This window comes from Leuresthes tenuis, unplaced genomic scaffold (assembly GCF_036924035.1).
Source record: "Leuresthes tenuis unplaced genomic scaffold, fLeuTen1.0.hap1 SCAF_4, whole genome shotgun sequence".
Lineage (NCBI taxonomy): Eukaryota > Metazoa > Chordata > Actinopteri > Atheriniformes > Atherinopsidae > Leuresthes > Leuresthes tenuis.
Genome location: NW_027325358.1, coordinates 17,013,663 through 17,041,063, shown reverse-complemented (window position 1 = coordinate 17,041,063; position 27,401 = coordinate 17,013,663). Strand labels below are relative to the sequence as shown.

Below are 27,401 nucleotides of genomic sequence, written 5' to 3'. Positions count from 1 at the left end.
CAAATGTTGTGAATAACACAGGACATTATATAATCCCACATAGGAGGTTCATTGATCATTGATCAAGAGAAGAGCAGCAAGGGTCTAAAGCCACACTGCAGACAGGAGTTATGCACCCAGGAGTTAAAAGCAGCTCTGCAACCTTATGAAATAAAAATCTCATCATGTTCCTCCAACGATGCAAAATTTGAATTGTTTGTAACTTTTTTTTCTGCAGTGTTAGGTGGAGCGTGCAGTGCAAAAGCTAAAATTGGGCTCTTATCTTTTCTAAAGGTCACAAAGTTTGCAAAAATGTTAAATTATGTCAGACTTAGCGTTGGTGAAATTGAAATATATCTGAAATGGGCCAGGCTGTTAAGTCTTTACATTTTCCCCAAGTAGACAATGAAGATACAATAGTTTGTTTATTTTGTAATAAAGCAAACCATTTAGTTTGTTTTCATATAGATGACTGGAGTCAAAAAAGGTCCAACAGGAGACCTCACATCTGGGAGTCCAAAGGGGTCCAGATATTATCGATTAGTTTTTAGTTATTATTGCATTTTATCAGCCTTCCCAGTTGTTGAGTGAGGTCAAAGAACTAGCTTGAGTTGAAATACTTGTCTGGATGTGTTAAGCTCAAAACCAGACCCGACTGATCTCTACAGTGAATTTTAGCTTCTGAAACAGAACATATAAACAGACGCTGGCCTTACAGAGACTAAAATATTCCACATGCGCTGCTGAGTTAGGGCGCAGAACAGAATGCAAGAGTGTACAGCCTGCAGCCGATTTAGGAGCATTTATTTTTACAGCAGTCAATCTGGTGAGGAAGAAAAAGTTCTCCTGTTGGAGACACCAGGAGGGCCAACATGTACAGTGTGTGTCTGTGTATATGTAAATATATGTGTGTGTATGCTGTTTGGACCAGATGTTCTCATAAATACACTGAAGTCCTCTTCTGATAGGGTGCAAAAGCTTCGTGCCACCTCGCCCCCCCCCTGCCAGTTACATCTCTTGCAGAGTTATCGACCTCCTTCTGCTGTGTGCAAGCATTGAGCCCTGCCTGTTTTACAGATATTCTCTTGATTTTCCAGGGTTACTGGGTTTGTGGGAAAACCAGTTTTCTTGCTTCGGGTTCCAAATTTTGTCACTCATCTGAGCATTTGCTTCACCATCAATTTATTTGTCATTCATCTTGTTATAGATGCAAAGAGAATGAATGCACATTCAGAGGATAGTTTTAATCATCTCTGGCACAGAGCGTATTTTGGTTACAGTCTGTGAGAGTCAAAAATCAGTGGGTACAATTTAAAACCAGTAAATTCATGTTAACTGAAATAAAATTAAGCAGACACTCGTTGGACTGTATTTTTTATTCAACTGCAAATTTTATATGCGTTCCTCTTACCTCTGTCATCACAGCTATCTGGCCCTTATGAATGGTCTGTTGTGAAATGCCTTTGTGCAGTAATCTTGTGTTCGCTGTCCTAAAAACCTTGTTAGGAAATAATTTATGTTGCCTATGTGAGTGCAAAACAGCTTACAACACTTTGGCCACCTTCAGACTCAGTCACATGGAATCGGATTTTTTTCCAATTCCGATTTGGGCCACTTCAGAATGTGGTCAGAAATCGGAAACAGATCTCGAGCTTTAATGCCTGCAGTCTGAATGTAGTCTTTGATTGAAGCAAAGATCAAAATAAACTCTGGACTTTCCATGTCTCAAGATACAAATAGAGAATCAACCTGAGCTGCAAATATGCTAGCTCAGTGTTTTAGGAATAGTTAAACATTTTTGGAAATGCCCGTTTTCACTTCTTTGTTTAGTTCGCTGAGTGGATAGACAGCTGGATTTTCCCTAAAGTTTGCAAAATAACATGATTTACCTTTCAAGTTTAATCAGTACAAAACATCTCCAGTAAAAACTCAAAATTTTTGGGACATTTGTCCACAGCTTTGGTCCATGTATAAATATCTTAACATCTGCTTAACAATTGTTGGAAAGACATTTATGAGCACGAACCACACTTACTTTGGTCATCCCCTTACTTTTCCTTTAGCAGGTTGACATGTCTGGCATTTGGTGAAATGTCTGGACAGTTATTTGGACAACATGAAATATTCTGCAGACATCAGTGATGCTCACATAAAAAGCTAAAACTCTAATTTACATAGTTCAAATGAAAAGTCTGATTTGTCCTGCAGCTTGTGACGATGCTCTTTGTTTACTGTTAAATGTTAGAGTGACTGATATGCCTAATCCTTCTGCTAAGCTGCTCGACAGAGGTCTCTTCTCCCCCTAAAGTTTAGCAAAAAAAAGTGCACCTTTTTTCCAAAACGTCAAACTATTCCCTGAAAGTCTACCTGGTAAATGCATCTGTTGAACCAAAACAATGACAGCTATGTTACAAATATTCACAGAGAGAAAAGAAAAAAAGAGCTACTGCTACAAAAAACTACTAACAAGTTATAAAACAAAGATTAATAAAAATATATAAAACTTTCAAAAGTTTTGAAAGTGTAAAAAATGTACATATGGTGAGTCTGAGAACGTGGATACAAATTCATTCTCTACAGGTGGATCTAGCTACGCAGGAACGATGTTCTGATAGGTGATTTTGTACAACATGAAACTTTAGTGGGACTGCTGTGACGATGCTGCTGTGAGCGAGAGAAGACTTTACAGGTTTCAGTTGGTTGGCATCACAAGTCTTTGTCAAACGGGTTGAGGGAGGGATGGGTGGGTCGGACACCCTCACCACTCTGTTGGATTGCTGTTGTTCTTCCCCTTTGTCCTTGGAAGTGTAAAAGGATCTAAAAGCTGAAAAGTCCAGCGATTCTGGGAAAGAGAGAAGAGATGAGATGTTATTTGTTTACTGTTAACTGTCCTTCTTTCATTTTTAATTAGGGAAGATGAAGTAAGGAGCTGAAAGGTAAGCAGTTACCTTAAAGAACAGATCAGTTCCAGTTCTCCTGTCCGCTGTGGACAAAAAGACAAAAACAAAATCAGTTCTGGATTTGTGGAATAATGAAATTGCAAAACACTTGTGAGACATTTAGCCATTTCATGACTGGACTTCAAGCCATTAACATGAATCGAATACTCTAATGAAATAAAGTAGACATGCAAAAGTTTGGACTTCCTGCTTAAAATTTTCTGCACATGGCAGCATTCACATGAATGTGCTGCTTTAACAACGGTGGGCAGGTCTGAATTTTGGGATTGTAGCGATAATCAGTCACGAGATCAGATATGCTGACTGGCCTCTGCTCTTCCACTTGAGAAGTTGAACTATTTTCAACTTTCCGCCACAAGCTGAGCTTGAAAAGCAAAGCAAACGCAACCATAATTTATTTCACCTACGTAAGACATCATCCTGTTAAAAGTGAATGAGCTTGTTCACAAGTGACTATCATCTAAGCACCTGCCCAGGAGGCAGTACAAGAGCAGCAAATTGTTTTCAGGAACCTGTTTTCAGTTCATAGTCTTATGCAAATGAATGGTAGTTTGAAGGAACTCTGGAAAGCTTTGAGGGAAAAACTTGCCTTTGGGATTGTTAGAAAGGCAAAAGAAAGTCTGTTTGGATGTAAAAAAGTGATGGTGCAATGTTCAACTGTGAAGCCACATGGAAGAATCGTCAGGCAAAACCTGTCTTATGTCACAGCATCTGAAGTTTGCATTAACATTGAGACAAGCTTGATGCACTTTGAAAACACATCCTGCCACGGTGAATAACATCTTTTTCAGTTGATGGCACAGGGAACAGGTCACTGGCAGAGAAAAAGCTTGGAGTCATATGAATACCAACAAATAGCCAAAACAAATATCACACCATCTGTAAAAGAAAAAAGCCAAAGAGGAAAAGAAGATGCGTTTTATTATAGGATGGCTCCTGAACAGAGCCCAAAATCTACATTGGACCAAAGATTAGATAGACTGGACCCCCCCATATCAACCTTAACATCATTCAAAATCTATGGGTAGACATCAACAGAGCAGTGCATGTACGATACCTGCTGGATGACAGCAGCAGATGAATATGAGCAGCTGTTTTGGTCAGTCTTAGTTTTTCAATGTTAAAAAAAAAAGTTGAATGAAGAAGAAGATGAAAAGGAGAGCGACTGGTAAGAAAACAAGGGATGATTATGAAATATTTGTCTCAACAGGAGGATGAGGACAAACTGATGCTTGGTGGTTCTTGCATGGTTTAGTTGTTTGTCAGAGGTTTGAGATGATGGTTAGTTGATGGTTATGAGTGATCATCAATACCTCTATAGGGGAGAGTGATCCTGTGGGTCACCAGTCACACGGTGGAGCAGAAGCCCGAGGGAACCAAGTCAGAGTGTCATAATAAGGAGAGCTAAATCTACACACACACACACACACACACAAATGGAAGTCTTTAGGAATTTCTGGAAAATGTCACTTATTAAACTTAGGCCTGTCTACAAACAAGAATTTCCCTCCACCAATCATGACTGTAGCATGCAAGCGAGCAGATTTAGGTGGGCATGGCTCGTACCTGACCACAGCGATGTTTCCATGGATATCACACACTTGTTCATCATGATTACTTGTGTTAGCTATACTGCAACATAAGATCGATGGAAGATGGATGAAAAAGACAAGGGGAGAGCTCCCCTGAAAGTCAGAAGGGTGAAGTGATCCACAGAGAGCGATGCTCACAACAGGAAAGAAAAAAAATCGATGCTGAGCAGTGACGGGAAAGTTCATGCAAAGGGATAAGACACCATGTTGGTGATTTCAGATGTAAACAAGTGAGAAAGCTGTAAAGTGATCCACAGTCTTCTGTAGCAAAAACAGTGGACACTTGGAAGAAGGCGGCAAAGGTGCATGAATAGGAGACAAAGATCACAGTGCAACAAGCCATGGGTACGAGTAGCTGAAGAGGGAATAACACGATGATAGAACGTGAGGAGAATCAGTAATCGCGAAGAGGAATAATGACATAAAGAGAGGAAAAAAAGGATTAATTATTTCTGTTCTGATCTCCATCAGAAAAGATTCAGTCAATTTAGGAGCAAAATTAAGAATATTTCTTCTTGAATGTGAAAAATGTGCATCTGAACTCACTCTTCGAAGACGTCCTCTGTGTCCATCCGTCTGTAGTACTTGGCCAGTTTGATGGAAAAGATGATGCTGGGGATCAGAAGGATGCAGCAACTTCCCAGACCGAACCAGAATGTGTTCTGGAAAACAATTTTACCGGTAAAACGATTAGTTGATAAGGCAATGTTAATTTGTTACGTCAATTATTTAGAAAATATCCATCCATCCAATTTCTATATCCGCTTAATCCATTTTAGGGTCACCAGTCCATCACAGAAAATATTTAATACTTATTACAGCTTCTCAAATGCAGTGCAAGAGGTCAGACCCTTCATTTAAGTAAGATTAACAAAATTAATGATCTGTGGTACTGATGCTGCAGAGTTCCTCTGTCCAAATACTTTTTAACATCATATTATTATTGTTGACTCACTCAATGTAATTTTAAGAACTGCAGATACAGTTTGTTTAGTGTGTGTAATTCAAATGGCATTATCATTTATGAAGAACAATATTTCCCCTTAAAAATGTACAAAGGTGTGAGTTTAGAATAGTAATAGAATTGCTATTAAGTACAAAAATGTAGTCTGATGTAGAGTTAATATACATATAATTACTTTTCAGCCCTGTTCAAATCAGGGTATTTCTTCTTTTCTTTAATATTTTCTGCAGGTATGCTTTGATTTTAATTGTCAGCAACATACTGCAAACAATAAAAAGATATTCATGAGCTTTATTTGCTCAAATTTCCATGCATATTAAAGGCTCAAAACGACTATTATTTCCCCCCTTAAAACTGTGCAGGCTAAATGGGTCACCAGGGCAAGAAAAAAATCCCCAGCAGGCACAAGAATTTGATTTAATTTAATCAAAGTATGAGAACGAACACAAAATATTGATTGATTCATTCCGATTTCAATAATAATTTGTATTCAGGAGACTTCATCTGTTGTAAAGACTGAACAAAAAAAACTATGTAAATGTAGATTACAGTCTTCTTTCAATCTGAACAAAACAAGGATATCATTCTTACAGTACTTATTTTTTCAATTTGTTCCACTACGTCTAAAATAAATTCTCGTGGAAACATTTGCAAACCGTTTGCAGTGATGCTGACTGTGTTGTTATAGGTCTCACGTGCACATATATTTCACATATAGTTACAATTGTGCAGCACTAATCTATAAAGCCTGGTTATATTCCCAACTTCCTTCTCAACTACTCCCAAATTTAAGTGCAAGATAGAAAGCCGATATGTGAACATAAACTTTACAACTCAGCGGGTTCCAAGTGAAAACAGTGAGCAATCTATGTGCATATATCCCCCACCTTGCCTCAAAACAGACTCTATCCCATCTCAGAGGGTGTGCGCAAATTCAGAACATCCTGTTCTAGTACGCTTGGCTGACTCACTCCAGTCCCAGAGCTCCTCCGGACCGTCAAAGAGCCATTTATAATTTCAGTTACCATCCACATACATGAAGGTAAATACACTGTGCATACAGCTGTGAAATGAATGAGTACACCTCAGACGGCTGCCTGCAAGTCTTACACACACACACACACACGCACACATACACATGCACAAATAATCAAAGTCTTACCACTGAGTCGATGATGAAGCTGCACGCTACTATCTCCATGCTGTCCACGATGTTGCTGATGGGTTTACATGGAGCCACCTCTGCAGTTAGCTGTAGGGGCAACACACAGATGCACAACAGTGTAAAGGGTACAATGTTAAACGTGAAAGTTCCCGCTGAGTGCTCTCCTGATCTATAGTCCAGGCCCAAAACACAGACTTCATGTCAGATAAATGATTCAAAATCAGGAAATCTCCAGTGGTGACAATGCTGCTGTACAACTCTAGCTGCTGTAATTTACTGCACACTAAGCAACCTGTTAAACTCATCTGAATGAAGCTCAGTCAGCCCATTACGGTTGGTAGAGTGACTATACAGTAAATCCACCTCTGCGTAAACACTAGTTCCTTGTGTACTCAGTCAACTGAGAAGGGATCCGCATCCTTTCAAAAAGAATACTCACTGAGTTTTTAACCCACTCTGTGTACTGTCTGAAGTATCCCACCAAGGTCTGCACAAATCCCTTTGTCTCCTAAAAAAAAAAAAGAGAAACAAGTTAAGAAATGTGACTGCACTACAATTAGGGTGAAGCGTCAGGGTCAGCATTTTTTTTTACCCTTTGTCATCCACTGTACAATCCCTCTAAATAAATCTTTTTAAATGTAATCTTTCTTTTAACCAGAACAACAAATCTGAAAAGTAACAGAACAGGACACAACATCCCCACATCTTTCTTTAAAAAACAAAAAAAATAGACGAGAGTCATTGTACTCCTGGTCCCGGTTGCCCTTAAAAGCTATGTGCACTGTTATAAGAAGCTGATGCAACAATTTGAATCCCGTACCTGCTTCACCACATGAGAGGCATTATGAGTGATGAGATACTCTGCTGCATCAAGGGCGCTCAGGACATTAGTGACTTTGACCTGAGGCAGACAGAAAAATTCATTTGGAATGATCATGGTAGAGTTGCTTAATACACGGCTATTTGGTGATCTTCAACATTTTGTTTTTATTCGTCGAGTTAACTCACCGGCAGGTCATTAGATGTCCTCTGTAGGAGCTTGATGCTCTGGCTCAGGGTGCTCTGTGTGAGAAGACAAAAGCACAACCATTACGACATTACAAACGCCTGCCTAAATGTCTGCCTGTATACACATTCACAGACACTCAAACACGTCACTGCTGCCACATGAACCACGAAACAGCAAACACAAACAGAAAAGTTCGACAGCAGCTTACCCGCGCTCTGACAAATTTCTGTCAACATGTAATGGAAGAGAAGGAAGAAAAAGAAGGGACGGTGGTGGCAGGAAGAGCAAACAAAGAGACTTAGAAAAGCTACGTCTTTAACAAACAAAAACAGGTGACCTGCTTCATGTCATCATGTAGCTTTCCTGCAGCTTTTAGGCAGTTGAGTTTCTTATTTTGTTCGCGGAAGGAAAAGTGGGAGAGGACTTGTATGTATTTACTGCCACGTATGTGTAGTACAGGTTTTAAACTGGCATTAGTTTTCTTGTTTTTTTGTGTTGTGGGATAAGTGATTACCATTGCTTGCTCCAAGGGCACCACCTGCTCTTTGTGAATGGCTCTGATGCTGCTGGCATGTCCTTTCAGTGCGTTTTCCAGAGCACCACGTGGCTGTAAACAAACAAAAAGTTGAGGGCAAAACACAATTTGATGATTAGTCTTTTGTTTAGTTAAGAAAAAATATATAAATGTTATCATTTATTGTGCTTTTCTTTGATACAAACACATATATTGTCAAAAAAAAACAAAAAAAACCCTAATTCACTTGCGAGGTTTAACTTATTAGGACATAACAAAAAAAAAAATCCTCTGGACCTAACCAAGTTCTAAAATGAGCTAAACACAACCTCGGATGAGCAACAAATTATGACATATTATGGTCTGTATTTATATATTCAATTAAAAACTGAGAATGCAGAAACAATGTGTGAAAAACTAAGTAATGTTAAAGTTCATAACAATAATGGTTTGTTTGGAAGGGCTGCAGGACAAAGCATTTGCATACCTGAGGTTGTAGTAATCTAATTTCAAGACCTGTTTAGGACCTGACGATTTTATGTCCCGACTTGTAAATCCTTAGAATTAAAAGAGGAGGATATTTCTTTTTACATGACAGTTTGTAGACTAATCCCTCAGCATTATGTCCCTTTTACTTTAATGGGCAAAGGCCCCATACAGCTCATGTGCCATAACGGTGCGCGCGATCAGGATGAATGGGCAGATTGTTTAGGCCATAGCGCCGGATCAGTAGGCACGAAGCGCTCTCCACAGATCGTTTGACTTCATTTTTGGACATAAAGATTTTAGAATATTATATAGCAATCCTTCAGTCTTCAATACTGTACATGTCAACAACACGAATGACCAATAAGACACAAAGAAAAGGGAAGAGCAAACAAATTTTGCTCGTGGAAAGGTCAACGTGTCAGAGGTTTTCTCACTTTCACAAAATTCATCAGTGAAATTAAAAATCCACTTCAGCTATAATCAAATCTAGATAAATTATTTATGATGCTTAAGTTTATAAGAGTTATTCAGTAGAGTAGCTCAAAACTACTTACAGACTAACAATGATCGATATCAGGATTTTCACGTAATACTTTCTATCACTCATATTTTCACAGCTTGATATGACTATCATTGTTTCTCCTCTCATAAACCATTCTAATTTGCCAATATATTTCCGACGTAAAATTACACTGTCATCATTTGCTTTTGGCTTAGGGTTTTCAACAATAAAAGCAGTCTTGCTGTTATTTGTTTGCACGATTAGAACGGGACTCACCAGCTGGTCGGCTTGATCCTCCAGATCAGAACAGAAGGACAACAGATCAACAACAGTCACTCCCTTATTAAGCTTTAAAAAAGAAAAAAGAAAAAGGAAAGAATATTTCTTTATAAGTCATTGCTACAAAGATAGAAGCCTTTGTGTTTATAAGTGAAACGAGAATAGCAGGAAAGCACAGAAAGGATCATATTCATTTGATTAGCTTTGTTTAGTTTATTACTATTATCTTTATACCAAGACCTGTATACAAGGAAAAACAGCTGAAGATCATGAATTAAAGTAAATTAAGTTTTGGAAGCTTAGATCTTAACCAAAAGAAAAAAAGAGTCCCCAAAAAATGTTTGCCTCCACATGAGGGAGCCATACAGCAGGGACACATGCACACTCCTGCACATCCAAACAGATTACCTCAGCAAGATAACCTGGATAGTCGATTTGTCCAATTCCAGAGTTGGCAAAGTTCATGAGGTTGTCTCTGCCTGCCTGCTCCAGCAGTGTGATCTCCGTCAGGTCCACCTGCACGCCTTCAAGCACTTTGGCCAAATCCCTGTTGTACTGTTATGAAACACACAGAAAAAAAACTCACAAGTTACCAAGTCGTCATCCATGTTGCTTCATTGATATATCGGTTAGAGAGCTACAATGCGAAGTGAAACTCACCACAGTTCTGTTGAGGAAGGAGTTAATGTTGAACATGGTCTCAAGCTGCAGAGCGTGGTACAGACCGTTGTTATCGTGGCAATCCCTGTCAGGCAAGAGCAAAAGATCAGACACAGAGTCTAACAAAATCTGGTTTCATAAATGAGCTCCTTCAAAAAAAGTACCTGTACATGCTGCCCAATGTCAAGTCAATATTTGGATTCTGAAACAGCATCCCGGGAAGGAAGTTCTTCTTTTCAGGATGAACCAGGAATGGTGTGTCTATGATCTGCATGTATACAAACACACACACACGTACGTTCATTAGCACTGAGCAAAAGTTCATTTCAACATGAAATACTATAGTTCACAGATAAATCTCTTTAAGATTACAGATTGATCTGAGAGGCAGAGCGGGGAAGTACCTTGAATAGCTGTCTGTTAGCCAGAGGTTCGCACATCAGCTTCTCCACGTTGCCACCAACAACAAACAGGGTGGTAACGATGCCCATCAGCACCCATGCGAAGATAAATGAGAAGCCCACTCCACTGAAAAAGCAAGAGATGTTGTCCAACATCACACAGAAATGTCAGTAACTTTTTAGCGTACTGCCATACTTGATCTTGAACAACAAACTGTTTCATGAGTTTTGAATTTTTACATCAGTCTAATCACACATAAGGATGTGCTGCACTGAAGGATCTTCATTAGCCAGAGAAGCATCAGCTTTATACTGTGTTACAGAATTCTTTATCGATCTTGTGCGAACGAGATGGGAGAAACAAATATTACTTCGAGACTTCAGAGGTTGGTTAAAATAAAACATGATCAGTTACAATTTTTTCCTTTAAAATGTATATCAATCACTTACTAAATTTACTAATTGCCAATTCACTTCATTGCAACAGTCAGAATCAAATCTTAGTCCCTTGAAATGAAACACACATTTGGCTTTCTGAAACATATCTTTAACTTCCTGAATCGCATTTATCTCTGCATTTCACATTTCACTACACAGCCCTTCTTTTAAGTTAGCAGACATTTCTATTAGCAGATGACAACATATCGAAGCCTCTGTGTAGCTAATGATAGTGGCTCCAATCCATTCAGGTAAGTCATCACAACTAGGGATGAGTATTGAAAATTGGTAATAATCTTATTTACTGGTACTGGTACTGGTACTGACTACAGAGTATTGATCAACTCACTGACAGATTTTGTCATTCTTATAATTGATGTTATATAACGTCATCCTACTCAGCTGCTGAGTGACAAAACTGCATCGGATGAATAGATTTACTTTACAAGCATTAACTGTGTGGGCTAATGCCACCGAGCAGAAGCTAAATACAGAAAAATGCATAAGAAGTTGTTGGCTGCCTGAGAGTAACCTAAAAAACCTCCACAAAGGCGTTTTTTTAATGTTACAATAATTTCAATGCCACAAACTAAAATTTTAGAAAAATACGCATATGTCAGGAACTCACCAAATCTGTGTGAGAAAGTGTTTAAACCTTTCTCATATCTAGATGTCATGTCTTTATGTTTTGCTCAAAGTTATATAGAGAAGTATCAATAAGAGTATCATGCAGCATCCATCAGTGTTAATAAGCAGCTTCGATGCATCCCTAATCACCACCAGGATGCAAGTGCGCCTGACAGCTTTTAAAAAAACAAAACGATTTTAGAGTCGGCTCTGAGAAAAGTCCACTGTGTGTTCAGTTACTGAGCTGCAGTGTTGTTAAGGCAACTCACGCCATCAGCAGGTTTCCTCCGGTGTTTGAAAGGCAGCCGCGGGTTGTGGGGGTAGCTTGCTTGTCATAGCCACAGCTGCCGCAAAGCAGGCCGAGGATGTTGAAGGCCAGGACCAGGACGACTATGCAGAGCACTGCCACACAGACAATCCACCTGCAGTACACACACACACGCACAAACATTTCTCACTCGAATGAACAATTACTTAAGGCAGTTCTCTGAGAACTTATCCTGTCTCAAAACTTCCCAGGTTAATGAAAGGATTGTTTGACAGGCTTTGTGACCGCATTGGAAATCAAAGTACATATAGCTGAACAAAACAGCCATGCTTGAAGGCAGAGTTAAAACCAGACAGCGTTTCTAAATTCACACAGACACAAGCACCCACCTGTAGAAATCCATTTGGTCAATCTGTGGGTAAAAGGACTCAATTGCCTTGTGTCTTTCATTGAGGAAGATGGTGAAATTGACTAGAGAGGGTTCAATTGGAAACATCTTGGAGAAGGCAGTGATCTCATTGCCAATCTTATCCAGCATACCTTTTACTCCTGCACACAAATAACAAATAAAGACACAAAAATTAAGGCTTTTTTTTTTACCCAAACTGAAACAAAATGGGTTACTTAATCACTAGAAATGGGAACTGTGGGTCTAAATCTAAGGATCCGAATAGGACTTACGAGGCAGAGCTGAGTTTCATCATACACAAGTATGCATGTGACAGTGAGAGAAGAAAGAGTGTCAATAGTAAATAATCATTCTGATCTCATCTACAAAGCAGAATTGGTTCGTCCAAATACAGATCAAATACAACACGTGGACTTGAGTACCTGAGACAATGTTTTTGGTCTGATCTTTAACCAGTCGAGGTGTGTCATTAAAGGATGCATAACCCTGCAGGGTGAAGTAAAGAGGGAAAAGAGCAGCATAGGGATGATGAAACATAAAGTTTTATGATGACCAGCACAACAATTATAAAGACAGACACTGACCTTCTGAACAATGTTGCTGAGATCTATTCTCAGAACAGTATTGACATTTTGCAACGCATGATTCACATCAGGAAGCTGACACGAAGGAGAGAAAAAGAGTGGAAATGAGTCAGTTTGAGATACTGGCCAAAACTAAAGGCCTTGCCTCCATTCATTTTTATGAGTTGATTCCCTATTTTAAAACCTCTTGGATGCTTTCATATAGTTTCTTGATACCTTGGAGAAGTCAGCATTGATTCCAAGCTGGGGCAATGAGGAACGGATGGCGTTACAAGTCTGCGAAACAGCTCCGTTGGTGCAGGCGGGGTCGGATAGGGTGTTGGACAGAGAGGCACGCTCCCCTGACAGACTGGCCTGAAGTTTCCCCACCCCCTCCTGAAGAATATCTAGTGAAGTACTGATGTTCTCCAGGGCCTCTTTGGTCTCCCGCATGGCTAAAGGCAATAGAGGAAAGATGAAACTGAATCAAAAGTTTTTACATCGAAAGTTATCTTCTGAGAGTTGTTTTATATTGTCAGATTATTTACACGTTTCTACGCAACCAAAAAAAGAAGAAGACAACGATTACACTGACAAACTCTACAACCAATAGAGGAATACCACAAAAAAAGTCTGTTTCAAAGGTGACACGCTGGTTCAGGATAAACATCGGTTTCTAACACTTCCAACAGTTTCTAACACTTTCACAAACACAAGTCACAAGCACAATACTGACTCCAGATCAGCTCTGTTTACCTTTGATTGCACTCTCAATTTTTGCTTTAGAAAAAAAAAAGAAATGAAAGAAAATCATAAAAAAAAAGTAAAAAGCCTTTTACCTTAAAAAAAAAAATTACGATTTTCTGGTCAGAAACTTGCAAAAGGCAGCAGGTAAAGGAGGATTATTAACAGCTTGTCAACTGTGTCCCACTCATTCGTATCTGTGCAGCAAACTCAGTGTTTTTAAAAAAAAAAACTTTTAATTATGTGTGTGTGATGTTGTTCTTAAAATACAGAACAATTTTATTTTATTTGACCCGTCTTCTGATCCTCTGAGATTCTCAGTGTGTGTGTTTGTGTGGAACACATGATAAACAATAACCTTTAAAATGAATTATTATTGAATTTTTGGATGTGTTGACAGATTATAAGTCATTTTAACTTTTTTTATGGACCTGAAAGGTCTCAGTTATGTAGCCTCGGGAGGAGACCATGCTAAAAACTAAAGTGGAGAACGTGTTACCTCCTGCCACACGCAAGGCAGTGTCCAGGGCAGGGACCACCTCTTTCTCTAGATGACTGTGGATCCTACCGCCCAGCAAAGGTCCAATGTCTGTAAGGCAACACAGCCAATCAGATAGTTTCAAAAGAGCAAACAGAGAAAGTACACAAAAACTGTATGTAAACAGACTGGGTTCAAGCTTACTGTCGAGGTCTGACAGGACTTTGTTCTTTGCTGTGGTGTACTGGGCTGTCAGGTATTCAATTTGCTGCAACAGGACACACATTAGACACCAACATTAGACACTATCTTTGTATGTATGTTTAAAATGGAACTGTGCATGTGAATGTGTGAAAACATACCGCAGGGGTGTTGTTAGCAAATGTCTTCAGGTCTCTCATGTTGGTATTAATGAGTCGCCGAGTGCTTTTGATCTGAGAGCTGATATTATGATTGGCAGCATAGGCAACTAATACTCCCAGACTGAAACACACATAAGAGTTACCGTTAGCAGAGACAAGAGATGTAGTGACCGGAGTTCACCAGCAAAGGGCAGCATGGTTAAGTTGAGTGGGTTTCTACTGTGTGGGGCTTCAACTGTCATTCAGTAAGGACTCGCATGTGTTTAATAACCAGGATAATCCTATGTACAATTACTGAAAAAGGTCTGAGCTTTGCTTTTAGGTTGGCCGAAATCTATGAAACACTGAGGCAAGAAACATTCTGTCTCCATTCTATCTTTCAAATTCCTGACGTCTATTACAACATAAGCACCAAACAAGACTCAAACTCAAGATGAAAACCAACAAAAAAACAGAAAATGAGAAGGGGAACCGTGCCATGAGAAAGAATCGTGATAGAACCTGATCAGAAAATATTTCTGCATCCTGCTAGGCAGTGATTTATGAGTGCATTTGTGTGTGCATGATCAGGCATGTTTGTGATGTGAAAGGACTCATTCAGACAGACCCTTCCAGTCAGCCAGCTGGTATCAGTAACACTAAACTGTCCTGCACAGTTTGGATCTTATTTCTGTCCTGCTGCCTCCTCCTCACGAAGGATTAACCTGTCTGCATGCCCTCTAGCCCTGCAGGCCGGTTCAATTAATTCATTGTCCTAACTGGCTTTATCACCTGCACCTTTGAAGGTGTGGGTATGAGGCACGCTAGGTCAACCCACAGGGCATTTCACTGTTCTTGCTGCTTTCGTGCACCACGCTCAACTGTTGTTATTCTTCCTAGAGATTATTGACTTTATTATCAAAACATAAAACTCTTATTTTTCTCAACTTGTGTTTAGTCTCCATTTTTGCAGTTGCAGCCCAACAAACAACCAAAGTTGTAACAAAGTCTTTGTAAGCATCACTGGTAATTTTCAATTTCATACCTATTAAAAGCAATTTACCACACTACAGTTTAACTCTTACCAAAATCCCTGACCAAACAAAACAGAAGCCTCGGGTTGAACTCTAACCAGCATTATTTTAACCCTTGAGGCTCAGGTTAGCATATCAGGGTTGGTGCAAATTCCGAAAACAGGACTTCGCTATGCTCAGCGTCAGTTGTTGTATACTTGCAGTGTATCTAAAAGTATAGCAAGCTGACATTTATCTTGATGGGTTTGCTTTTTTCAGAGCACATAATGTAGGAACCAAACATTCATTACAATTAGAACTCATATAGAAGGCCAATCAAAAATTACATCAAAGACTGAAACGAAGAGGATGACTCACATGATAAAGATGGTGGTGGCGATGAGCGAGGCGGTGAAGAAACCACGGTGACAGTCTGCGTTTTTCCTCTGCCTCTGATGCATCTCCCCTCCGCAGTTGTCGCAGCATCGACACACGCAGAAACACGTGGCTATGATCGGGGTGATGACCACAAATATGATACCGATGGTTGTACATATTAGGAATCCTGCCTCGTAGTGGATCCACTGCACGAGAAAGGCGTTCATGCAATGATTAGTCCACTCTTCAACCTCACATAGTCATTTTGGCAGCTTTGTATTCAGCATCAGTGAGATGCAAAGTATGAGGGGTTTACCTGCAGCAACAGGACGACGTTTTCTGGCTGAAACACCAAATCAGGAGCAAACACAAAGCCGTCACATGGGAAAGACAAAGTCAAACAAAATAGGGTTAGTGTATGCGTTTAATGTTTTTATAAACTTGAAGACAAAAGATTAGGTACAAATACTCATTACTCATTCAAACAAAGATCTAAATGAGACAGTAAGGCTTTGAAATTCTTGTACCGGTAAATGTAACCTCTGGCACACTTACATGATGAATTATCAAGACGTTTACATGAAAAAAATCTTTCAATCAAATGCTCATGGTACTACATGGTAATTCATTAGAATAGTGGAACTTCAATGAAACATACCTTTTGCCACTCTTCTACTTTAATTCCTCCCATATTTTGCTGAATGACTTTCACGATGAGATCTGGAAAAAGTATATAAATCAATGCAGATAAGTGCTTTGATACACAGATGTTTATTTCTGAAGGTCCTCTCCTGCGAAATAATAATAAGCGGTGGTTTGCAGGCAGTTCAGCTGGATGAAAGGGATGATGAGCAACGCTGGAGTGAGAAACATCCATTTATCTGTTCACAAGCAAACTCCACAGATTACATGGAATCATTTTTTTAATATCCGAGGACAGTATTGTGATGGCATTTCCTCATACATTCAACACCTGTGGGTTTCGCAGGAGCTGTTTTAACTGTGTAGTTTGCCAATGAGGACTTCAGTCCAGCTGTCAGCATGTTTATGGAATATAGGTCAACCAACATTAAGCCTACCTGCACGGTGACTCACCCAGACTGTTACTCAGCAGGTAAACACCGATTCATTTACATGTACGCTTCCATTTGTACTTGCTAACAGTCTTAAAATGACATGTATGTGTCTTTGTCGGCATTTACACCGATTGCAAGAACACACCACGCCACTTATAAGCTGCTTCAGTTTCAAAATGAAAATCAAAACGTTTCTATACATTCACAAATACACCTGATGTGACCATTTAGCTCTTTTTGCTTGATGTCGGACAGACAGTTTGGACTTTTTTTCTCCAGCATTATTAGCTTGTTAGATCTCCAACATGAAAACGAATGAATAAACGGTAGAGGTGTGAGCGTGAGCACAGAAAACAGAAAAAAAATCAAACTTTCCTCGAAAAATGTAATACTGTCTCATCGAAAAGTTTTCTCACAACTATCTAGTGGGTGCAACTGAACACAACGAGCAGATGGAGGACAGTTTAGCATGTGAATGCTGACACAGCTGTCCCACACACACACACACGACCATGTTTCAATCACTTCAGAGGACATTGCGTTGACTTACAGTAATTCTCCGGGCACTCTCCCTAACCTCAACCACTCTTTGCCTGACATAAACCTTCACCCTAATGTCAACCTACACCCAAACTTACGCCCGTTTAAGCCAAGTTTTCACCTCCATGATACGCATTAATGAGACATCTACGAGTTCCCATATTGTGGATGCATGCACACGCATGCTGAAAACAGTTGAAATCTGAGTATGTGTAGCATTGATACTTAAAAATACTGAAAAATAATTGAATTAACTTCTCAAATAACTGATCATTTCAAGTGACACCAAAGATCAACTCACGTAAGGTAAAAAAGAATCTTAAAATAGCTAATTGTTGTTTCATATCTATTGCTTAAATTCATATAATCTATACAGTACTTTGGTTAACCGAGGCTGTCTTTAGATGAGCTATAGAAATAGGCTTTGACTTGACTTTGTTGTAATAAGCTTCTCTGTGGAGTAAAAGGAAAAAGGAACAGTGAATCGGGGTGCCTTTCACAACCATATGGTTAATCCTCTCATTATCATCCTCGTCTCATGGTGGGAGCTGACCACTTTGCTTTTCCCTGATTTTCTTTTCTGTTTAGAAATCTTTAAAAGATTGACTGGCATGGAGAACTGCCACACTATGAGAGGGTGAAGTCATCTATCTCTACAGCTTAGTATGCAGATAAAGCATATGAGCACATCTGAGTTGTGTCAATGCCACCTGTTGTTGCTCAGCTACTTAGTTAGCATTAGCCACTGAGGGCAGTTAAGCTTAGACAGCTTAGTTCAGTGACCCAGTATAAGAGGTAACCACTGCAGAGGAAGAGAAAAGAGGGGATAAACAACCATCAGAATTAGACCTGAAAGGATGAACGGACCACAATGAACTCGTGTCCACCGCAGCGGGGCTTTTGTCCTTTAAATTTACATATACATATCTTTATGCACAGAAGATGTGACCTTTCTATCTTTGATGAGTTTCAGCTCTTTTATCGAAAATCTCATTCTGACCTATATGCGCTTTGTTTGGTTAAAATAAGGGAAGCAAAGTGAAACTGTAAGAGTGAATCGGCACATAGGTTCACATAAGCCACCGTGAAGATACGAGCTGTCAAACACTGCAAACAGATACTGTTGTGATGCATAAATTAGAACCTAAAACCTTCTTACTGTAATGTGTAAATATAGGCTAACACAATCCTCCACTCTGATGACCTGCTCTGAGAGATTAATGGTAGGTGTGGACAAGGCCTCATGCAATCCGATGGCTATCTCTGCCGCTTTTGATATGGAAAACCTTCTGTGTAAAGTACAGAAACACCAGCCCACCTCATATTCCAAAAACAAGCTGGTTTAGAGGAAACATCTAAATGCATGGAACCGTCAATATATAAATAAAGTTTAAAAGTAGAATCTGGGACCGTAGTAGTCAATTTCTACTCAATATTCTTTTGTGTTGCAACTAAAATGAAAACAACTGACAGAATTTCATAAATGTAAGCTAACTGTTAGGAATTATCTTTTAACACAAGTTTTTTCTTTTTACTTGTTTTATAGCCATTCTGTTACATTTTAAGTTAGTCACTTATTAAAATGCGTGTTCAATGAAAAATAAATAATAAGTGTGAGGGTTAAACAAACATTTACAGGTTCAGGAACAGTTTTTTTCCTTCTAGCAATTTGCAAAATAAGCAAGGAAACACACTAAGAACATACATTTATGCTCATATCCTCTGTTCTGTTTGGTCAAGATACTCTGTATTTATGTTTGTGCCATAGAATGGCAACTTTGTTTTCGTTGTATGGACTTACAATGACAATAAAGACCGTTCTGAGTCTTACTGTAATGACCAGAGTGCAAGCAGCACGTTGGTCAGTGTTTAACTGTGCAGCTGATAGAATCATTTGAGCAAAAACAGAACAGGTTATGTAAGGAAAAGTATTTAAGAATGTTTGGGAGGATGGGGTGACTGGTGGTCGCGTAGAAGCTAATAGTAGAGCAAAGAAAAGTTTTAAAGAGTCCCAACCGTTTTTTTTTTTCTTTTTGGACCCCTCCGATTTATCATGAAACTCCCAGATCATGAACCCCAATTTTGGATTTTGGCTGCTTGCAAGTTAAAATATACGTATTGTAGTGGTATACTGAGCTGACAATTTGAGGTTTTGGCTCAACAGATCAAAGTTTCTGGGGTTACTTATTTACTACAACACTTATCGAATATTGTGTGTGACATCAGATGTGCCTAAAGACAGCTATGCTGAACTAAAACTACTTTAAATATTGCTTACGGTGCCGTATGTTGTACTACGTGTTCCGCGACGCTATAAGTTGAAGATTTCAATATAGCTTGATTGCTTGAAATCTGTAAAATAGCTGGCGTAAAAAAACAATTCTCCACGACCCAAATTGACGAATAACAGTTAAGCAATTATCAGAACTGTCTCTCTTTATTTAAGTTGCATAACTAATCAGTTTATTGACTACGAGACAAAGCTCAAGCTTCCATCTTAAGTAGAAATACTATAATTACTCTTTACTTGGGAAAAAAAAAAAAGTTAGCATAAAAAATGTGAATACGCAAGTTTTTTCAGTGTGTTTTAAATCACTGACTAGCTGATAAACTACATGTCCACAACTGACCACAATAATTAAGGCAAACAGACAGACAAGAGGATATGACCCACTTTGTGTGTGTACACTTGAGTGTGGGTGTGTGTGTGTGTGTGTGTGTGACTATGCCATCTGTAGCAATGGTAGCTGCCCAGAGTTAGCATTAGCCCTGTGGATGCTAATCCTCTAATCCACCCTGTGTGTGCATCAAAGGGATAAGACACTGCCTCCTCACTGAGGGAAACCATCCAAAATGCCTCTTCACAGCAAAAGCAACCTTTACAAAGACTTATTAAAGAGAAGCTGTCTCCCAACATTCTGTGATATCTTTCTCAACAGCAACTTTCACATTTTTCAGTCTCTGACTGAAACCTAAAAAAAACAAACAAACTTATACTCACAAAATAATAACTTTTGACTAAATCCTTGCAAAACTAACTGCTCTGACACAACCGCCACATCAATAACCATTCGCCTTTGTTTTTGGCTCAACCAAAAACCATAATGTAGCTCTGTCCTGAAGGTGCCACCCCTGAAACAGCAGGGGCCTAACCTAAACTGAAACCCCGGCACGGGCGGCCATACCACAGACAACAAAGGTGCAGCAGCATTCAAAGACATTTGCAGAATTTCTAGTGTACCTGTAGCCCACAAAACTCTGTATCAGTGTTTTGATTCTTCTTAACAATGAGTTCAGTGGAGGAGAAACTCTTGCAAACAGTGAACTGACCTGCAAACTGAGTGTGGATGCCTCAATGTTCAAACTTAACGCTCTGTAGCCTTTTTGTACAGTTTAATGTAACCTGAGATGGAGAATGGCAACATTTTTCCTCAGGTAATTATCTTTTTCAAATATCTACTTAAGTGATTACAGTTAACTAATATAATTGCAATTACATACACAGTTATTATTATAAATTATAATTACATAAATACAATTAATATCTAAGACTAATAATACAAAACACAAGTGTGTAAATGTCATCTATGGTGCCACTGTGCCTAACATGTTTTAAGCTTTAAAAGGGAACTCAGTTGATATTTCATAATTATGAGCAGCTTATCACGCACTGCAGGTACAAAGTCCAGCAACATCAGGTGAGCTCAGTGTCATAGTGCTATTCTCAAGCATGAAGCGTGGATAAGAAATATGCAAATTTATTTATATTGCTCTAAAAGTGTTCTAATGATATTCTGCAATCTCTTCCAGTTCAGACGGTGTCATCGTTTGTTAAAGAAATTATTGCTTTTTCAGCTGCTTGAAATGTGGAGAAATAGTGGAAAAATATGGAGACAGTGGGCAAGTCCGGTCATTAAAACACATTCTGGTGTTATTCGAGGGCACACAGCTTCTGTCATCTGCTTCCCGTATCAGAGTTTCACAGGTACACATACTTTTCAACTGCTATTCTGTGAAGACTCAACTCTACTGTGATCAGATCCTGACATCTTTGTCCAGCCCTCAGCATCTTGTATACCTGTACATCTGGCTGGTCATTAGAGTAATGAGTGTGTCAACCTACTGGATCAGCTACAGGGTCATCTGGCATGCTGGGGATGGTAATCCACAAAAAAAAAAGCATTTGCTTTTCTGTGGTCACAACTGCTGCGGCTAAAATTGGGTATGCACCTAGAATAGCTTTCATGGTTAAAACGACTCAGAGCAAGCCGACATGCAGGGTTTGTAACTTCTACTACTTTAGAAACACAGGTGTTAAAGTATGAACGAGAATCTAGAAGACAGGGTATGAAAATGTAGCGTATGTAGAACTTGGCAGAGTTAGAATGCCACTGCATGTTATCAATGTTCAACACAAAGTAGCAGAAAATACATTTCATTTTTGCCTGGGAAAACATGACATTAATGAAACAGCTTCTGCTCTAAGCCATTTCAATGGGTTTACCATAAAGGTCTTAAAACCCTGCACTTACTTCAACTTTGAGGAGATCCAGTTTGAGAAGTTAAAACAGTAAGATGGAAGCCTCGGTGTGTTTTAGATGAACTGGGGCAATAACAGATGAAGATGGAAGAGTTATCCCTCAGGCTGAGTGAATATTAACTTTCTCATTTCCTAATGCCAGCCTTCCAGATACCAGTGCTGTGTTAAGATTGGCCAGATCAGCGGCTAGCTTTGCCACAGATTTAGCATTCACTGAATTCACAGCGGTTTTGATTTTGTCCCTTTTGCTGACCCAGTGTTTGGTTGGTCTTTTCAGGGCAGCCATAGAAACGTAGAGATGCGGCATACATTCACATCTGTGGACATGAATGTTTTGCTTTACTGTAATGAAAACACACCTCTTGTTTTTGGACGATTCTGTAAAAATGAAACACGGGTATTCGTATTGTGAGACATTTCTGCAAATAGATTCCCCTAAACGTTACGTACGACAATGGATCCTGAAAATAATCCTGCTTCAATTCTTTCTTTGACCTTTCAGTGAAGTTTGTAATTAACAACAACACCACATTACCTCACCAGAGCTAAGAGTGGATATATCCAACACAGAAATATCACGTATAACTTTGGCTGGTAGTCTATGCTTAGCTGGAGATCTTTTTTAATGGCAGATGAGTCTAAAGGCTTATTTTGGACATGGAGGACATGTGCATCGTCCTGCTCTGGTTTGATGTAGTTAGCAATTTGTCCAGTGTCCACATATTTTTTCATTTCAATCCGTACGGCGTTAACTTCAGTTGCGAACAGTGTATCTATAAATCTGTATTGCTCAAATGTAATATTACTGTAGAGAACTCCATACAAAACTAACACAACATGATTCTTTTTTGTTCCTCTTCTCCTTTTTCTATCTCTATCTATGAGGGTCTTTGGATCCATTTTTTTCTAATGGCAACGACATGCAAACAGATCACAGCATCCAAGAAATTAGTGCACTTATGCAACATTTTGGAAAAAATTTAATAAGACTGCAAATATCCTGGAAGTGGTTCGAGATTTTTTTCCATTAGAATACACCCCCGGAGTTACTGGCGTACATTAAAATAATTTTTTGTAAAAATGGATTAAACTCTTCTGGGCCTTTGGAGAAACATGACATCATCGGGACCCACACAGGAATAAATGAATGTGCATGTGCTTCATTTCTAAAGTAATTGGTACATGCAAACCAACAGCTTTTAAAAGCTTTGTCTTGACTCTGGCGCTATCACCAACATATGAGCTTGTTTAGTTGTTAATGGCTCAGAGGACCTCAGGTAGTAACAAGACCGACCTGGAACGTTCTTTAAGAAGTGTTAAATGAGTGACAACGGGGCATGTGAGTTTGATGCGTGTGTGCGACATCCATGGCTTTGCATGCATATGACGTATTGACGTATTGAGTTGGCATCCAGGTGGTCTACACCTGTGCGTGTGGGTGACAGTGAATCACCCTGGAAAGTCCCATGGCAGTAGCAGCATATGGTCCAGTGGATTAAGGTATTATGCAGTGATGCAGGTGACAGAGAAAGCCTCTTCTAATCACTGATTTGCTAATTGATTACCCAGCAGCGTCCCTAACACTGGACACTAAAATGGCAGCAACTTAAAACCTTCAATCCTATTGCTCTGTGTCATCCTCCAACGTGACCACTCATAGTTCAACACACAGCACGCAAAAACAAAACGCTTTTAGGGCATCGTAACTCTCTGTATATAAACAGGGCGACTGGACTCAAAGAAAGCAGCAGTCGCCATGAAAATGTCGACCTGGTGATGAAACCAGTCACCTGTCATCCACCTCAATGCTGCAGCATGGGCCTGCAGAAGATCACTTATGACCCATGACAGGTATTGATCCCATTAATCTACTCATATACTTGGCTTATGGGCTCACAAGCACATGCCATCGCTGCATGCCATCCCTCAACACTTGTGCGCTTTTGCCCCGATTAACCAAATTTGAGGATAATGATTTCTCTTTTTTTCTCCCCCTCACGTCAGAGGGTAAAGATATGACACAGATCTGACATTCAGATCGGAAAAACAAACTGACATTGTGCAAATAATTTCTGCCGCAGCCGTCTCTTTGAAGCTGCGACTGGTCCTTTGGACTTTGCTCTTTAACATATGACCTACAACGGGCCTTTGGGACTCAGTTATACTAAAAAGTCAGCTCGGCCAGTGGTTTAGAAGATTTGTGTTCCCATATAGCAAAACCAAAGCCTAAACGTGGCACCTAAACTCTATCTGGGCATGAGGTGTGAGCAGCTCAGAGAGAGGATATTTTTAAGACCTGTGGGTATGAAAATAGCCACGGGATCCCCATAAAAAAACAAACAAATCCAAAAGTAAATACTTGACATGTTATAACTATATATGTTTGTCTTTTTCATCAATTGAATTATTTTACAATGATGCCGCTGGTTTTGGATAACTCAGGACGCCTTATGTGTTTGTCTCCAGGTTTGAAACCGTTTAGCTGTAGCTTCAGCTGGTAGACTTACAGACTAGAGGACCACAGTTTATACTATCACGAATGTTGAAAGCCCTAATATGATATATCGATATTGATATTATCATACTACTTTAGTTGAGGTTCTTGCTGTGTAAGCCACTCCAGACTTAAATACAGCTCCAACACGTTTTCATTCATACATCGTAATAAGACAACGACAATGATGCACCTTTAAGAATTTTGCATTGCTTGTAATCCATAAGTAGACTACCATGAGCTCATCTGAACTGTACACAACCTTTTAATCAAAGCTCTTTATACCTATCCAGAACACAATTCCTTATCTATATAAGTATGCCACTTAAACACCTATCAAATTAGAGTTTGTGCTGATTTAACTGTGTATCTCCTTAATGGGAGTTATGCAAGGTTTGGTGATGACCCTTCAAGTTTAATTACCTGATTAGAGATGGCAGGCTTATTAGCACTGCAGCTGTTTTTGTCATGACCATATGCTGTTGTTTGGATTGTGTTTTGGCTACATTATGCCCCTAAAGAAGCATGGTCGAGGTCACATATTACATTGAGGTAGAACAAGGTTAAACTACACAAGACTTGTGTCACAGATTGATCAATATGCACCAGAAATAAACAAATCACTTCATATGCATAAAATGAATTACGCATGCACAGAAAAATTAAATAAAGGCAGGTACATGGTAAAGGAGTCTGGCCGTAAGAACAAATATGTAATGATGATGGAAAGAGATAAGAAGGAGTAGTCGACCACATTATCTCACCTTTGGGGAATGAGTGCGGCTGAATGACGTAGAGAAACGCATGGACCATGTGAAAAAGGATGCCTATGGTCCCTGGCTCATAGTAAGCATGTGTATCATAAACCGCCGCCGGTACAAACCCAAAATCCAACGGCTCCACCGGTGGAGGGGAGCGCTGTCTTCGGGGGTCCGACCGGACCGCAGCCCGGACTCCATCCCTGTCATCCGACTGCTGCTCGCCGCTCGTGCCCCCCCAGCAGAGAAGCAGGACGAGCCACCTTGTCCACAACATCGCTTAGAGGGGAAAAAAACAAACAGTCCGGCTATTTACGCAAACACAAGAGAACAAGAGGAAAAGTCCTGGCCCCAGTCGTGCTACAGTCCCGCGAGGGGGGATGGAGAGGGCGGGTGACACCTTTCCTCTCTCGGTGGTTTATCCCCACAGCGCTGAAACAACAATCCGAAGCCAAACTTTCAGACTAAACATCCAGTGTTCATCCAGGTCGTAGCAAATGTTAGCTCGTGGGTTTTCTGGACGGACTCATCACTGACATCTTCGCGGAGGACCAGCTGAGGGTGGGTGTGCTCGTTATCTCGGTGTCCTCAAGCTCACCGTCCGCTGGTTAAGAGCACCCTAATCTCACGCGCACGAAGAGGCTCAAGAATGTTCGTGCTCGCTAAAAGCCAGCTCGAGCGTCCGTGGTGCGTAACAGCGCACAGCCCAACCACCTGTCGGCCACCGTCTGGGTCAGTTTAATGTAATAACAGGTGCGTCCTGTCCATCAAACCTTCCACAAGTTGACTCGTGAGACGGGAAGAGTACATCCATCTATTTTCTATTCCCGTTTAAACCAGCTGTAGGGTCGCAGGGGCTGGAGCCTATCCCAGCCGTCATCGGGCGAGAGGCGGGGTAGAACCTGGACAGGTCGCCAGTCCATCCGTCTGGACTGATTATGGATGGATGGATGATGAAGCAAAAGGCCCTTGCTTACAGGCAGTTGACTTACCCCTTATTTGTTATCCGTTTATTTTCTTAATCGTTACGTCTTTTGTGACCGGTTCGTGTAATTCTGTTACTGCGTAGAGATTGATTGAGGTCACATTGTTTCTGAGATTTTCTGATGAAGTGAAGACCAGCCTCCACCTGACCCCCTTTTGGCCTCTGGTCTGTAGGCCCATTCAGGAATTCATTCATGATGAGAACTGTTCATCTGAGAAGTGTTTGTGTGGATCCAAGTGTCCAATATTGGTTTGGTTCATTTTTCCAGAACATCAAAATGGCACATCGCTGTGACTCGACAATTGTGTTAAGAGAATAATCCTTTGTAATTATACATTAGTTGCATACTTAATATTTGTCCACGAAGGATTACCGTGTTTGTACAACATAACTTCCATATTTTTTTCAAGAATGCAAAAAAAACAAAACCCAAAGAGAATACCTCAAAACCAATTAGGTAATTTAGCAGCAGGCCAGTGGTATGATTTGTTATGAAATATGCAAAGAGTGGGCAAAGTTTGGGGCGCAGGGTGACTCAGCGGGTGGAGTGGACCTTTTGCTGCATGACATCCCTCAACTCTCTGGCTGCTTTCCTTTCCTAACTCTCTCCTCTAAATAAAGCCCACCTAGAGCCCTGGAAATTATTTGGGCTTTTCATCATCTTCTGTGTATAATAGCATTAAAAGATTCAGAGAATCCAGAGAAATCTCTGTACACTGGGGACAAGGCTAAAAAACAAAACAACATGTTTTTGGTGGCACAGTATTAAAAAGGAACACCGGAACCTTTCTGAAAAGCATTGTCGGAGAACACAGTCCTTAACCACCAAATGCTAATTTTAGAAAAAGAAAAACAACATTCTTTTTTGCCTGAGTTGCTTGAAGAAGGGTTGAGGTGAAGTGAAAAACTAACACAACCATATTTTTAAGTTCTTTTTGGGGACTTGCGAGTGCAGCTCAAAATAGGACATCTTTTTTCTCCGTTTTTATACTTTTTACTCCGTTTGGTCTGCACCATTTTCATCTTCCACAATAGTTTAAACTGTTTTCAAATCACTGCATTCTGATTTACTGACAGTCTACAAATCCTCCTGGATTTTTTTTAAAGCATTTGTTTGGTCTCCAAAGCTGCTCGTTGTGAGTATAAACCGAAGATGCTCATGGACTCTGCAGCCGGATCACTGGATGGTGAAACATGTGACGTTTTAGTTAAAAGGGGGAACACCCAAAGTCTGG

General features: G+C 39.9%; 1 protein-coding gene across 4 annotated transcripts; it reads right to left on the bottom strand.

Moving 5' to 3' along the window:
* Positions 1 to 1,204: 1,204 nt before the first annotated feature.
* On the bottom strand, positions 1,205 to 25,999 carry prom1b (prominin 1 b). Of its 4 annotated transcripts, XM_072384854.1 has the most exons (28): positions 25,188 to 25,999; positions 16,432 to 16,493; positions 16,090 to 16,116; positions 15,774 to 15,979; positions 14,404 to 14,524; positions 14,246 to 14,309; positions 14,063 to 14,152; positions 13,057 to 13,274; positions 12,841 to 12,915; positions 12,679 to 12,742; positions 12,529 to 12,537; positions 12,237 to 12,396; positions 11,849 to 12,001; positions 10,518 to 10,641; positions 10,278 to 10,381; positions 10,114 to 10,198; positions 9,862 to 10,008; positions 9,451 to 9,522; positions 8,184 to 8,276; positions 7,669 to 7,722; positions 7,481 to 7,561; positions 7,100 to 7,168; positions 6,658 to 6,747; positions 5,078 to 5,193; positions 4,506 to 4,571; positions 4,253 to 4,349; positions 2,928 to 2,962; positions 1,205 to 2,821 (listed from the first exon to the last, which is right to left on the bottom strand). In XM_072384854.1, the coding sequence occupies exons 1-26, from the start codon at positions 25,456 to 25,458 to the stop codon at positions 4,280 to 4,282; spliced, it is 2,691 nt and encodes an 896-aa protein (XP_072240955.1). In that variant the 5' UTR covers positions 25,459 to 25,999; the 3' UTR covers positions 1,205 to 2,821; positions 2,928 to 2,962; positions 4,253 to 4,279. The 4 variants fall into 4 exon arrangements, with proteins under 4 accessions (XP_072240955.1, XP_072240956.1, XP_072240957.1 ...); XM_072384855.1 differs by lacking the exon at positions 12,529 to 12,537; XM_072384856.1 differs by lacking the exon at positions 4,506 to 4,571 and having other exon boundaries at positions 25,188 to 25,998.
* Positions 26,000 to 27,401: the final 1,402 nt, after the last annotated feature.

Bases quoted from the DNA above. Each gene is read 5' to 3' on its own strand.
- prom1b (XM_072384854.1), bottom strand. From the start codon at position 25,458: ATGTTGTGGACAAGGTGGCTCGTCCTGCTTCTCTGCTGGGGGGGCACG. The intron at 12,002-12,236 runs GTGGGTGCTTGT...TGTGTACTGCAG, and splicing joins GACCAAATGGATTTCTACAG to GTGGATTGTCTGTGTGGCAG. The intron at 7,723-8,183 runs GTAATCACTTAT...CTTCTCACACAG, and splicing joins TGCCCTTGGAGCAAGCAATG to AGCACCCTGAGCCAGAGCAT.